This window comes from Leptosomus discolor, chromosome 8, assembly GCF_034619465.1.
Source record: "Leptosomus discolor isolate bLepDis1 chromosome 8, bLepDis1.hap2, whole genome shotgun sequence".
In the NCBI taxonomy this organism is placed as follows: Eukaryota; Metazoa; Chordata; class Aves; order Leptosomiformes; family Leptosomidae; genus Leptosomus; species Leptosomus discolor.
The window spans coordinates 50,461,381-50,475,714 of record NC_141398.1 but is presented as its reverse complement, the minus strand read 5'-3'; the positions used below and the strand labels follow the sequence as shown (position 1 = coordinate 50,475,714).

Sequence of the window (14,334 nt, the reverse complement as noted above, 5' to 3'; positions counted from 1 at the left end):
AATATGTTATTGTGCAAAATGTTTGTGCATAGTGTCATGTCTTACAGAATAAACCTTGCGGGCAAGCGTACTAGGGAAAAGCAGATCTGTAACTTTGTTTCCATGTGAAATGTCCATTCAGTGAAAAAAAAAAGTCTGCATCAGAGCAAATGATGGTTGAGGTGGTAAATTTTATTAGCTCAAGTTAGCGATATCTCTGCTGTGCTCCCACCGTGTCAGAATTTCTCCTTAGCTTCTCTGTCATTTGACCTACTCTTTGTCATTACTGGTTTCTGGGGCAATACAAAATTAGTATTTCTACCTTGTAAAACCACAGCGTTTTGAGCAGAAAAGAGATCTTGTAAACTGGGTCTCCCTACTAAGTCTCTAAATGTAGGCTTTTCTTTTTCCTTGTGTGATTAATTTGTATGTTTTGTTTTGTTTCTCTTTAAATACTGTTGTTTTGTGTAATTTTAAAATCTGGTTTGGATTTACAAGCATGTGGTGTCTTTAATATCCTTCAAAGAAGTTGAATTGTGTTCTGTGGATTGCTGCTTCAGAAGGACAAAATCACAACATCTCTATTCTTTGAATAGTGCCATTGTCACTCTGTTGAATTAAATTATTTCAACAGTATTAGAACAAGTGAATTTTTGAAATTTATTCAGTATTAAAGGGAATTGGATTGTAATTAGAGCATATTTCAAAAAGAATAAAAGGATCCATGATATGCGCTTAGCTCTTAAAGCACCTAATCCTATATTAATTGTGCTTTGGGCACATCTGCCCTCATGTGAAAGGGACTTTGACAGTGAAGATGAAAATGTTTTAATGCTTTTAAGGCCAAACAGCTCCTCCAGCGGGACGGCAATGCAAGAGGAATGCTGGAGGGCACAGGGCCGCTCTCCCTTCCCTTGCTTTCCCTGTCCCTCACACACACAAAAGCAAACAATGTTGTGTTGTAATGTTGTTTATAGGGTGTTGAGGAGAGCCTAATGTTATCACATTACCTTTTGGCTGTTGGGATTGAGTCTGTGTTAGTTTTTTTTCCGTGTTTGGGCAGGGGGAGATCGTAGCGGTACCACAATCTGAAATTGAATAATCTTAGTTTTCTCTGTGTCTGTTGTGCTACAGACAAAAACGTGGGACCATCCATTCCGGCATAGACTGTGATGCTAGCAGAAAGTGTCTGGCTTGACTTAATGGGAGAGCTTTGCTGGCTTCTCTGGAGAGGAGGGTGTACAGCATGGTCAATGCAATTCAGGCTTCACACATACATAGGGATATTTAGTTCAGCTCTCAGCAGAGGGTGTCGTTGAGGTGGTAAAAGTTAGAAAGCTTCTGCTGAAATTATTTTGAAGAAGAGCTTTGCCTTGTCTGGCGAGCTCATTCCCTGTGAGGGGTTGGTTGGACTTCACTTTTGCTGAATCTACATGCCATAGACTGAAGGCGGCAGGGTTGAACATGAGGATCATGGATGTGATTGTGTACCTGAAATGCAGTAAGAAGTGGTTTTCTCCACCTCACTTCGGAGAGTTTGGCCAGCTTCAGCATTTAACTGTTGCCATCCCATTCGTTCTATGGTCAGATGAACTACCCTTTGCCAACAATTATTTGCCTTTATATGTGGAGTTGTTAAGGAAACCAACTTGCCATTTAAAATTACGGAGCTGCACTCCAGCCCCTTTTCTGTGCTGCAGAGTGGCTTAACGAGCTTTGTGGAAATCATGTGATGCTCTGCAAGACTGCTGAGCTGTGGATGGGGGTGAATTTGAGTGCTCAGCTGTGCAGAAATGAGCAGAGCGCCTCATTGGGCAGCCGGGGATTTGCACCAACACAGCTGTACTTGAGCAAAACTTGTTTTTCTGTGTATTGGGGTGGTTTTGAATATATTATTAATTACTAGCTTCCTTTCTTTGCAGCCTGTTCCAGCACTACTGCTATGCTCGAGGTGGCATGCGTCACACTTCCTACACTTGCATTTGTGGCAGGTAAGTCATAGAATCATTAGGTTGAAATAGACCTCTAAGATCATCAAGTCCAACCATGGACCTAATACTACCATGCCCACTAAACCATGTCTACGAGTGCTACATCAACATGGTTTTTGAACACCTCCAGGATTGGTGACTCCACCACGTCCCTGGGCAGCCTATTCCAATTTTCAACTACTCTTTCAGTAAAGAAATTTTTCCTGTTGTCCAATCTAAACCTCCCCTGGTGCAACTGTTGCAGTCTTTACAGTCAGTTTCCCTCTGGATATCTGAAAAATTGTTCCTTTAGGCACATGATGTGTTTGCAAGTGCCACCAGAGTTGAGTTTTGAACTGCATTCTCTGGAAAAGCCAAAAAAAAGGTGGCTAGCTCTGTGTCTTAAAGAAATAACTCTGTTACAGATTCTGTTACGCTTTAGAGATTCCTCAATGACTGCTCCTACTGCCAAGATCACATTTATTCTCACATTTGTGCTGCAATTGGCTTTTTTATTAAATAGCATTATGGAGAAAGGCTTTAGAACTATTCTCTGTTGCTCAAAAATACTGTCTTTGAAATACACATTAAGTATTTCATATCATTCTCAAAATTCTTTGCCTCAAAGGTTAGGATGCGATTAAACTGATCTTTTGGAATTTGGAAATTTTTTTGCTCCTTCTTTTTCTTCCTGAATAGCTAGTGTTGAAGGTGGTGTGTTCAGGAACGTCTTATAGAAGTTCTCTCTGCAGTTGTAGAAATGCACATTTTTAATTTGCAGAATTTCAAGAGAATAGTGTAGGATAGATGTTGAAGGACAGCTGTGTGCTTTGTGCAGAAGTTAGTCTTATTTGGTCAGTGGAATTAATCTAATCAGAGATATATGACTGTTAGATGAGGCATATATGTTGGTATATATGTTCCACTTGTAGATCTGCTGCTGCTCACAAACATTTGTCCTACACTAAAGTCACATACACTTAAAAAGTAATTTTTACATTAATGACAATAATGTTATATTGCTTTGGAGGTAATAAGGATAATTAGTGTCTTCGCTTCTTTCTACTGTTTACTGAATTACTTATTTGTAAATGCAGTTTTCCAGTTTTTATGCAAAATTGCAGCAGGAGCATGAGCAGTTTTATGGCAAACTGTGCACCTAAATTGTCTGAAAACTTTCCTGTTTTAAGTACCGTCATATAACGTGAGAATTAACATCCTACTGAAATGAGACTCCATCTCTATGGTATTGTCACAGGCTATGATTGTAAAATCAAGTTCTCTCTGTGCATAGTTTTTTGCAGCCATACAGACTTCACATCCATTTACAGTAAATGAGAACCCGTGTTGCAGGACCTGGTTTGGGTGCTAGAGAACATCAATGGCTTTGCTAAACCTATAGAAATGTCTACTGTATGCTTGTGTGGGTCCTTGTGACCACAGGACTGAAAACCTCAGGACTTGGCGTTACGTGACTCAGGGAACCCAGACGGAAAGCCCCTCACAGTAGTTCGGAAGTGGGCAATGACAGGAGCTTCCTGGGTGTCCCATCCCACCACACTGGAGGGGCTTAGCAGGCTGTGGGAGTGGTGTTTGAGCTGCCTGTGAACCGTTGGAGGTTTTAATATCTGAAGAAGGGCTGCCTTTGAAATGCAAGATCCTAACAATATTGTGACTCACTGTTGTAGCTGGGAGCTGGTGTTCTACCTACCACTACAATTAAAAGTGCAGACAAAACTTGATTTTAAAAAAAATAAATTACGTAGGATAGAATACAAAGGCCTTTGTCCGTAAATTGCTATATTCTGGCTATGAGTGATGAAGTAAGAATGAATAATACTAACAGTTTTAAGCTAGGTCCTAATAAAATGAATCTAAGTAGATCTATTTGATTAATTCAATTAACATAATAATGGCAAAAATAATAGGCATTTTTATTACCATGAAAATGTCATGCATTGTAAATATTACACTTAACTACATTTACAATTAAAAACAGCTTTTGCAATTAGGAGTTTTGAATAGTTATGTTTTATTCTACTCATGATGAGTTTTTTTTGTTTTTCTGACACTTAAAAATGTAGTATTTTGACAGGATCTTCCCTTTTTATATTACAGTCCTGATAATAATTTCCATACAACAGAATCATGCTTTTAAATAACAAACAAGTTTGCTATTCAGATTTTAGAAAAGGTGCTCACTAAGCTGGAAATCAAGAGTAATCAATACTGTATTTCAGTACAGAAATAAATCACTTGGCACATGCTGAGTGCATGCATTTCTTTCTGTCCCTGTCCAGTGTTACACTTTTCAAGAGATGGTAAATTAATATTCGGTGTGACCAAATATGCTTTATGTATTCTTCACTTGCATGTATTCACTCTCCAATCAGCTGAGAATAATAATGCACATATGTTAGCATTACAGGTCGTCACATAGCAAGGTTAGTTCTGTAGTTAGTGATGCTGTCAAACCCTGTCAACTTGTAGTTGGTTTGAAGCGCGAACAGACATCATGTAAGTGCAATTAAATGAGAATGGTAGTATTTAATAAACGTACTTGGATATATTTAGCACTAACCTACAAAGTGTTACCTTCCAAGTCGTGTTCAAATGCTAATGAATTATTCATTGCAGTGTCTCAGTGTAACAAGTAACCATTTTTACAAAGGGGGAAGCAAAGGTTAAGTTACATGCACAGTGTATTCTGGTGACCCTACAGTGGTTGGCATCCACTGTTAACCAGGCACAGAGTTTCCAACTGGAGTTAGGTGCGGATGGAGGCATCAGTATCTCTGCAGCCACCGCATAAGCCATGGTCAGCTGCTACTGGATACTCTGGCATCTTAGATTTAGGTTCAAATCTTCTTGATAGACCTCTCCAGGCAGCTCTCAGCAGATGATACCAGTGATTGAGAATGACATAGTGTAGTAACATGCCTTCCTCTATCTGAGGATTACCAGAAGTAAAGCTTTTTGGATACTTACTGAATCCATTTTTCTTTCTTTTCAATTCGGCTTTTTAAGATTTCATCTCTTAGATGAAAAAGTGGAGAGAAGGCTGTTAATGCTTCCTTATGGATTGATTTAATTATTTAAATCATGGTGGAAATAGTTTGCTCTTTTAGTTAATGGTCTGTTGATTTTTCTTTAGTTGTTCTTAATGTGGAGCTAACAGCTGCACTTCTTGTAATGCTTGATGCTCAGCTTAGTCCTGTTCTTAAATATTGCTGGCATTCCTCCTCTTTCTCTTTCTTCTAATAGTTTGTTGGTTTTTTTTTTTTCAGAGTGTTTTCTGTTCTAAAATGTATTTGGGGGGCTTTTTTTCCTTTCCTAGTAATATGAATCTTTTCCTACTCTTTGCATTCTCAGTGGTGTTAATTTGCAGCTTTTCTACCACTTCACGCAATTCTCTCTGTAACAAACACGTCTTTGGCACCAGTTAGAGGCAAATTATTAAAGGAATAAAAATAGATTCACATAAATCTCTTGGAGAATTTTTCAGGTTGGCTGCCTGAAGGCAGACATTGGCATTCCCACGTGTGGTGGGTTTCAGAGATGCTGACCTTCTGGAAGGCAGCAGAGCTGCCAGTGATCCACACCTCCCCACAGTGCTTCATTTTCAACCACAACTTTGGCACTCTAATGCCAGACCTTTCAACTGTTGCTTCTTGGGAAGAAAAGAAATAGCTTCTACAGGCAGGCTCATTTGCTGTGCCAGTGGCTAGGGTTTTGTTTATATTGTTTTGAAGCCACCTTGAATGATTCTAACCGAATCATTATGAACAATTTCTGGCTAGCTGTAGTAGTTAAATTGTGGGTACACATCACTTCTGTAGCATTGCTCCTAAAGCATCTTTCCTGCCTTCATCTCAGGATGGTGGTAAAGATGTTTCCTGTGAGGAGTATTGGACTTGCACCTCTTGGCAGGAACGGGCTGGGAGTGTGTCCACATTGGTGTTTTAAATTGGGTCTGTAGTGCATTTCTGAAGCAAGATCTCCCACTTGTCCCTAGCTGCAGGGCTTTGCTTAGAGCCAGGGACCAGTCCTGGAGTGCATATGCTGGATTTCTTTTGGGTGAAAAACAGCTGGAGAGCTTTCAGGAGCAGGTCTCCTGTGCCTTGGTTGCTAATGGGTGTTCAACTGAGGGGACCCGCCAGAGCCAGTCCCAAGTGAGCAGACCACCTCACCCCAATCACTTCGAACAGATAAAAAACCCCTGAAATGCATATGGTGTACATAGCTGGTCTTCAGCACCAACTGTGCTCTCTGTGGTACGATCCTGTTTAAGTGACAGAGCCAAGATATGCGTGACAGATGAGGAGTCTCAAATGCCAGGAAAGATTGTGTGCTGCTTAACGCTTCACTAACGGTGCTAAAAACCAGATTTTTTTATGCATCTTCCATAACAGTTGGTGCCGAACCTTACAGAAATATTTTGTAAACTAAACCCTTTACATTAAAATGTGCAAAAGAAATCCCCCATCTTTGTGTTTGCAATGTCTATTGTTTAAAGCGTTTGTGCAGTGCTCATATTTGAATATATGACTTGTTTATGCAGCTGGTATGGTATATGATACCAAGGGTGCTAGCATGTGATGATAAGTAAACAAGCTATCTGCAAATACATTAGCATGGAGTCATGCCCTTAAGCTTCATGATAATTTTTTAAAAGTTGATCATAAATATATGCATGTGCTATTTGCTTCTCCTTTATCCCCATTTTTAGAGGGAGATAAGGAATAGTATCTACGGTTAAAATCCTGACAAACTGCTGTGGAGCGTGTGTCTGTGTGAGTGTGTGTGTGCATGCCAGGTGTTGGGTTTTTTTATTATTTTTGTGTTTTTCCTTAAACATCAAGCATGTGGATTCACAAACAGTGTCATGCATAACACCAGGATCATTCCAGTTGCTTCCAAGTTCTACCCCACCAAAATCATAGCCCTCCACCTGGGAAGCAGTTCTTCAGGCAGGAAGTGATCACTGCCTCCTCTCGTCAGGCTGATAGTCCAACGCAGAGGTAGGAGTTGTCTCCACTGCTGTCACCTGCATGTGAAAGGAGACAGCTGAGGCTGGAGACGCGGTTCCCACCGTACAAACTGCCTGGCCCAGAAGGCCCTTTTCTTTTGATAGCAGTCCTTTGCCCTATTATAGATGGTTTTTTCAGACAGTGCAAACTTAAGTTTGAAAGTATCCTGGTGTGGAAAACTGGAGCTGTGGCCAGAAGGAATTATTCCACCAGTGCCCAGGAGACAGGACATCTCAGAAGGAAGCTCATGTCTGGCTTCATCTTGCATGCAAGCTTTATGGGGGACCATGCTTAGTTATCTGCGCAACAGCGTAGGTTCCCAAGTCAGGCATCCAGGAAGCTAGTAGCTGGTTGTAAAACTGCTTAAGCGGTTGGACCTGCATCACTAAACAAATTTGTTGCAGCCTTAATTCTGTGAGGTTTTTAAACTCTTGATTTAACAACTTCAGTTTTTCCCTTTGGAGTGTGTATAATTTTAAGAAATATGCTTTGTATCAGAAAATCGTTCCCATGATTCTGCAACATTGTCCTTCACTGCCTTATTACATAGTGATTCTTATATGCTAAAAAATTCTTAACAGTAAAAACTTACTGCTTTCAAAATATTAACATATTCCAGCCTTTTGGATTGAGAGCCTTCAAAAACTTAAGGCACCTACTTTCTACTCCATAATCATGGAGTTACTATCTGAATGACCAATGATCTATTAAATATCTAATTGATCACAAGTACTTAATGTATCTTGAAGGTAGTCTCTTTTTGGATACGCTGCATGTTCACTGGTTTTGTAATTGCACGTATCAGAAGCCTAATATGAGTAGGATGTCAGATGGCACATTTACTCCAGCTACAGCAGAGGTTCATTGAAACTGAGTTTCACAGTCCTTTCACCTAAGATATGAAGCTGTTCTGACATCACAACATGAAAGAATCAAATTTGAGCAGGATGACCAATACAGTTTAATGAAAGGTGAGATACAGACTGGCAAGTCAGCTAGAGGGGTCAGTGAGATGCCAAAGTAACTATGTCCCCCCAACACATGTATTTTCGGATATGATACAATTCTTCTAGCTTTCTGAAGAGAAAAAGAGAGAGAGAAGCTCTGTCTCAGCAGAATAGTAAAAGAAAAATAGGTAAAGCTCGAGATCTTTGCCAGTCTTTTAACTGATACGTTTGGTAGACCTGGGGGAATATAAGTAGACAAGAGAGGACACCAAGGACAAATATATGTCACCAAATGGACTGTGGAGCTTCAGAAGCACAGAACAAGGGTCCATCCTTCTCTGGAGATGTTTTGTTCATGTGAATCAACAGTTTAGTCTGAAAGGTTTCCAGGAATAAAAAGTCTTTGTACTGTGATTTTTAATAAGAGGTAAGAACGGAATGACAGTTCTTATGCCTATTATTGCTGTAGACATTGTATGCTGTGAATGCTGCCCAAGTAGCGTGCAGTGTATCTGCTCCAGCAGAGATCACATGTAGCCATGCCAGAGGTGAACTGGAACCGTTTACTTGGACAGCTGAGTTTTTCCAGTCCCGGTGACTCCTACAGCGTTTCAAACACATCAGATGTGACTCCAGTGCAAGTTTGGGTTTTATGCCTCAGTATATTTAACCTCACAGAGGGAAACAGATCACTTAGTAATTAAAAAAAAGGGTATGGGTTGAAAAATTACATAACTGATTCCTTAACACTGTCAGGGATGTGGGAAGTATTCATATGAACTGTGCCGAACTCCTTCTGCAGAAAGGTCGATCTTGCAGCCAGAGTAGCAAAATGCTCATTCTGTACCCATTTCTGCTAAGCAAGCTACAGTCCACGCCTGAGCAGGGCCTACGTCAGTTCTCACAAACTGCAAAATTTCATGTTTAATGTTTGAATACACTGGTGTTTACAATATCATGTTTACAATGTTCCTTCTCACGTTATGTATGTTAATGTTTCTTCTTCCATTAATCATGCTGATTTTTTTTTTTCACGTATCAGTGGGGAGAACTCATCTGTTTTACACTATGGCCATGCTGGAGCCCCAAACGATAAGACTATTGAAGATGGAGACTTGTGGTAAGTAAAGGATTAGTGTTTGTTTGATATTTTGATTGCACTACTCTGTTTCCGTATATGCATTGTATGTACGCTTTGTATATATGTGATGGCTGCATAATGATGAAAGTCCAGACCTTTAAAATAGAACGTAGTCTTGCATGCAACACTAGTCAGGATTCTTCCAAAGGTCCTGTATACCTGCATTTCCAGTTGAAAGGGGAGAGATCGTTTTCAAACACTTCTATGCCAAAGACATTTAGAATTTAGTTTCAGAAATGGCTGTATTCTAAGTATAAGATAAGTTGCAAAAATTGGCACCTGAGTTTGGTCTTGAACCTCAGATCCAAACCTCAGCTCTGATGATGGGGTGGAGGATCAAGAGAGTGTTGGCTACTTTTAAATTTACTTTTAATTGCATCAAATTGCGATATGAATTACATCTTCAAAATGCTTGTGTGCACCCAGACACTGTAGCCTGAAAGTAGGCTTTTGAATGTGTGAGGAGATGAAACTCATCTCAATTCGGGTTAGGGCAGGGTGCTTCTAGTTCTGTATTGTGCCAAAAATTTCTAAAAGGATTTTGCCTAGAATGTAGCATTGCCATAATGCAGTTGCAAATACCGTGAGTTTTTTCTACTTGTGTTAAATGTCCACATGCTTTGCAGTGTGACTGCAGGTAAAAGCAAGGTAAATGAAAGCACCAAATACATTCTTATAAATTGAAAGACAAACCTAATTATGTGGCATGTAACATACCAGAATATAGCTTTTGTATTTCACCTCCTAAGACTTTGGTCAAAAAGCCTACATTTGTAAAAGTGCAGAATTAGAGTCATAGAATCATGGAATGGTTTGGGTTGGAAGGGATCGTAAAGATCCATCTAGTTCCAGCCCCCCCTGCCATGCATAGAGACACCTTCCACTAGACAAGGTTGCTCCAAGCCCCATCCAACCTGGCCTTCAACGCTTCCAGGGACAGGGCATCAACAGCTTCTCTGGGCAGCCTGTTCAGTGCCTCACCACGCTCATAGTGAAGAACAACTTCTTTATAGGTAACCTGAATCTCCCCTCTTTCAGTTCGAAATAGTTACCCCTCATCCTATCACTACATGTCCTTGTAAAAAGTTTCTCTCCACCTTTCCTGTAGGCCCTCTTTAAGTACTGGAAGGCCCCTATAACGTCTCCTTGGAGTCTTCTCCAGGCTGAACAACCCCAACTCTTTCAACCTATCCTCATAGGAGAGGTGCTCCAGCCCCCTGATCATCTTCATGGCCCTCCTCTGAACTCATTTCAACAGGTCCATGTCTGTCTTATGCTGGGGGCCCCAGAGCTGAACACAGTACTCCAGGTGAGAGCAGAGTAGAGGGGGAGAATCGCCTCCCTCAACCTGCTGGTCATGCTTCTTTTGATGCAGCCCAGGATGCGATTGCTTTCTGGGCTGCAAGTGCACATTGTCAGGTCATGTTGAGTTCTCGTCAACCAGCACCCCCAAGTCCTTTTCCGCAGGGCTCCTCTCAATCCGTTCTCTGCCCAGCTTGTATCTGTGCTTGGGCTTGTCTTGACCCAGGTGCAGGACCTTGCACTTGACCTTAGTGAACTTCATGAAAAACATGAGGTTTGCGTGGGCCACTTCTCCAGCCTGTCAGGGTCCCTCTGGATGGCCTCACTTCCCTCCAGCATGTCAACCGCACTACACAGCTTGGTGTTGTCAGGAAACTTGCTGAGGGTGCACTCAACCCAACTGTCCGTGTCCAGTTACTTTTGGAGGAGTTAATCACTGATATTCAGTGGAGGATATCTGTTAGATTACTTTTGTAGCATGTGCAGAAAGGGTGCAGGTATGTATTTTTACAGTTGAATGTAAAGGTGAGGAGGAAAGCAAATTGGTATTATTATAGATAAGCTCTAAACCTATTATGGAAAACAGATTGAATCTTGGAAGTAAAAAAACATGCCTTGTTGGCTAATGTTCTGGGCACATCTGCAGAATGAACTTATTGAATTACAGATAGGTGATTTATTTTTAAAACTGTAAAAACTTTTTTAAAAGCTTCTTGTACAATAGTTTATGTGTTATCTTCATCTGTGGTGAATAGCTTACTCTTCAAATACTAACATTAATTTATTGCAGGACAATAGATTTGACTTATGATCACATTGTGTTTGAGTAGATAATGTGCTGTGAGGCTTTTTTGATCAGGCAGGACACACCAACATGATACTGTATTGGCCGTGGCACTCGATTAAATTTTTTAAAAAATGTCTGTAGCCTACAGGAAATCTCATGTATGTTACTGAGAGAAGATATGCCACAGTGCCTTATGATGTCCTCTATTTAAAATTAAGGCCTTTAATTGATGAGGGCAATAGTATTACTGGGAGACTTCAGGGTGAAGGGTATATATAGGACATTTTTACTTACAGTCTGTGATGTCAGTTTAGTGGATGGCTTCCTAAAACCCCAAAAGCACGTGCCAAGACTCTTTGCAAACTCAGATTTCCTGCTGTATTGACAAAATCTTTAAAAAAATGTTTGGGTTTTCTTAGCTTCAGATACCTGAATGTCAGAAAAGCATAATCTAGCAACTACATTGATTGGCTAAGCATTTCAAAACTACTGTTCTGCAACCCCACTTTGTAACCATCTCAACAAAGAGAACAAGGTTTAACCTAATTTGAAATACCCTCTTGCTGAAATGGTCCAGTCGCATCTTTGTCTTGATGAGGTGAAGTTTGTCAGGTGTAGATTAGCTTTAGCAAATAATGCTCCAATGTGCATGAGCACCTGCCCTAGCTTCAGCCTCTGCCCTTGCCCCTCACACTGGCTGATGCTCATGTAGTGGTCAAACTTTCCTCCACATCATTTTCTTTGTATTTTTCTCAAGTGGGAGTGAAGAAATGTTAAGAAAATGTAATTTCATTTGTGTAAAGACGATTTAAAAAGGCACTGATTTTCCACAGCTAAAAATAGTGTTTTGGAAAAAGTCTTGAGCTAGCATACTTCAGCAGCATACAAAGTATGAGAAGGAACTACCTGGGTGGTTTTAGTGTATGCTTTTACAAATTTCTGAATTGGGTATAGGTGCGTGTGTACGTGCATACAGAACAAGTTATTAAAAATGACAGTATGCTGATTTGTATGTATATGTTACAGTTCATATATTTGGCTCTCAATTAAGCTTTTTAATAGCTACTGGGAGCCCTCTGTTGGATAATCTTAGGAAGCCCTGAACATAGGGAAAAAATAGCTTTACTTTAAGTGTTTTAAAGATTATTTCTGCTTCTGCCAGTAGTTTGGTATAAATCTAATTTGACGGTTCCTATACTTGTATGTAATAAAATCGGAAGATTGGGTACTTGGTATGATTTTTATTAAATTATTCAGTAGAATTTAATGTCTTTTTTCTTAACATTATTTAGTGGATATGACTGACATTCAAGAGTTTTGCAGAAATGTGCTGCTAAGGTTTTTTTATGTACAAAGCAGTGAAGTGCAGTAAGTGTTAGTAAATAAATCAATAAAGCACCCGAATGTTAGAAAAAATACATTTGGAAGACTAATGTTTTGGCTCTGAAACACTCAAGTGTGTGCTTTGTTTTGCTTTTTTAAGAATATGAGTTACAAGGATTTGGTATTATCAACAGGAGATCGTAGGCAAAAATGCTTGTGCTATTGCATTTTAGATTTTTTTTAAGACTGTTATTCTGACTCGTCCTTTAAAAACTGTGGCAGGTTTAGAACAGCCTGGTTTTATGAGGTTCATTTTTGAAAATGAATCTACATCAAATGGGTTTATTACTTCTGTAAGAAACTGGTATGAAATTACGTCTCTGACACTGCATCATAATCCACATTTTTACAGGTGCAGTTTCTGTGCCAAAAGATCTCAGTGCAAGGCAAGGACTGTAAAGAAAATTTCTGACACTTCCTGTTAATGTGGACTGTATTGCTAGCAGGGCTGTTGTTTTCAGTCTATTAATTATTAAAACAAAATGCCTAATTAACACAAAGCATATGATTGACATAGAAATCAATGTTTTTAGGGAAGTTCAGGTATTCAGTAGATATGTGCACTTAACTGCTACTGATATTAAAAGCAAATATTGCAGTAATAGCAAGTCAGTGCTTCATATAAATAATTCATGTGCTATAACATCTATGTGGTGAGTGTTTAAGTGGTATGATTAATATGGTTAAACCAAATACTTTTCCTAATCAAGTGTCTTACTGTGTCCATGGTCAAAAGGTCATGCACATAAACGGTTAGGCTGACCCACCCTCATGAATTGCTGTTCTAGGCACTCTACCCTTTCACTTGGTATTATCTTTAAATAAGATCTTCTACTTGGAAGGCTGCAAATCATGGCCTGCAGTTCTGACAGACAACCAGGCTAACATAAAAATGCTGATTTTCTTCTGCCATCTTAAAGCTATGACAGCTTGGATAGAAACTGAGCCCAGACTGAGATGTACTGCATTATCCCAAAGTATTGCATTACTCATTGTGTGCCAAGATGCCTGCTGTTTCTATATGGAGGCTGTAGCTACGTTTTGTGATATGAAAAATTGAGTTGTAAGCAAAAGTGCTTGTTGTAGTTTGCAGTCTCCTGCCCTGCACACAAGAGGCCTCCATAGAGGCCAGAGCCAGAAAGTAACAAAACCAAATTTTCCAGGGGTTTTTGAGTCACCCTCCCAGACCCCACCATACAGTTTGGATAACCAAAGGTCTTTCAGAGTTTGGTAGGGAGTAGAATGAAATTAAAAGTTGATACTCAAGAAGAAAAAAAAAAAAAAACAAATAAATTCAAGGAGCAGAGATCCGACTCCCTGCTATACAAAAATCAAGAGCAAATGAGCACCTGGGGCCTCCTGTCCATTGAATGGCATCACTTGCGTTGTTGTTCTTCCTGGGGAAGTGTCTCATGATCTCTCTTTTTGCAGCTATTTTGCTTTTGCTTGCACTGGGGAAAGAGATTGATTCAGTGGTTAGAGAGCCCTTGTAGAAAATGGAAACCTCTGGTTGATTTTGAGAACGTATTCAGGAAAATGATAGTTTATTGCATTCAATTTGCTGCCTAGCAGTTTGTGCAGCCTGCCTTTGTGGATTCTTGGCATTGCTGCATGCCACGGGCACGTCAGGAGTTGACTTTTATTGCAGTTGATCAGCGGGGCTCCTACAACATTTGACAAATAGAAAATTTTTCTATGATCTTAAAATGAAGATTGATTCTTTATGATGAGGCTCACACTTAAATAATAGAAATGTAAGAAAATAAGCCTGACCCCAGATGTCACTGAAATAGAT

The 14,334-nt window shown here is 39.8% G+C and overlaps 1 protein-coding gene across 1 annotated transcript in view; it reads left to right on the top strand.

Moving 5' to 3' along the window:
* PEPD (peptidase D) overlaps positions 1–14,334 on the top strand; it is a 141,751-nt gene that overhangs the window by 75,838 nt on the left and 51,579 nt on the right. Inside the window, exons 10-11 of the mRNA XM_086469319.1 lie at positions 1,902–1,970; positions 8,969–9,046. Of these exons, the coding sequence (XP_086325445.1) occupies positions 1,902–1,970; positions 8,969–9,046 (147 nt within the window). The remainder of the gene's footprint in view (positions 1–1,901; positions 1,971–8,968; positions 9,047–14,334) is intronic.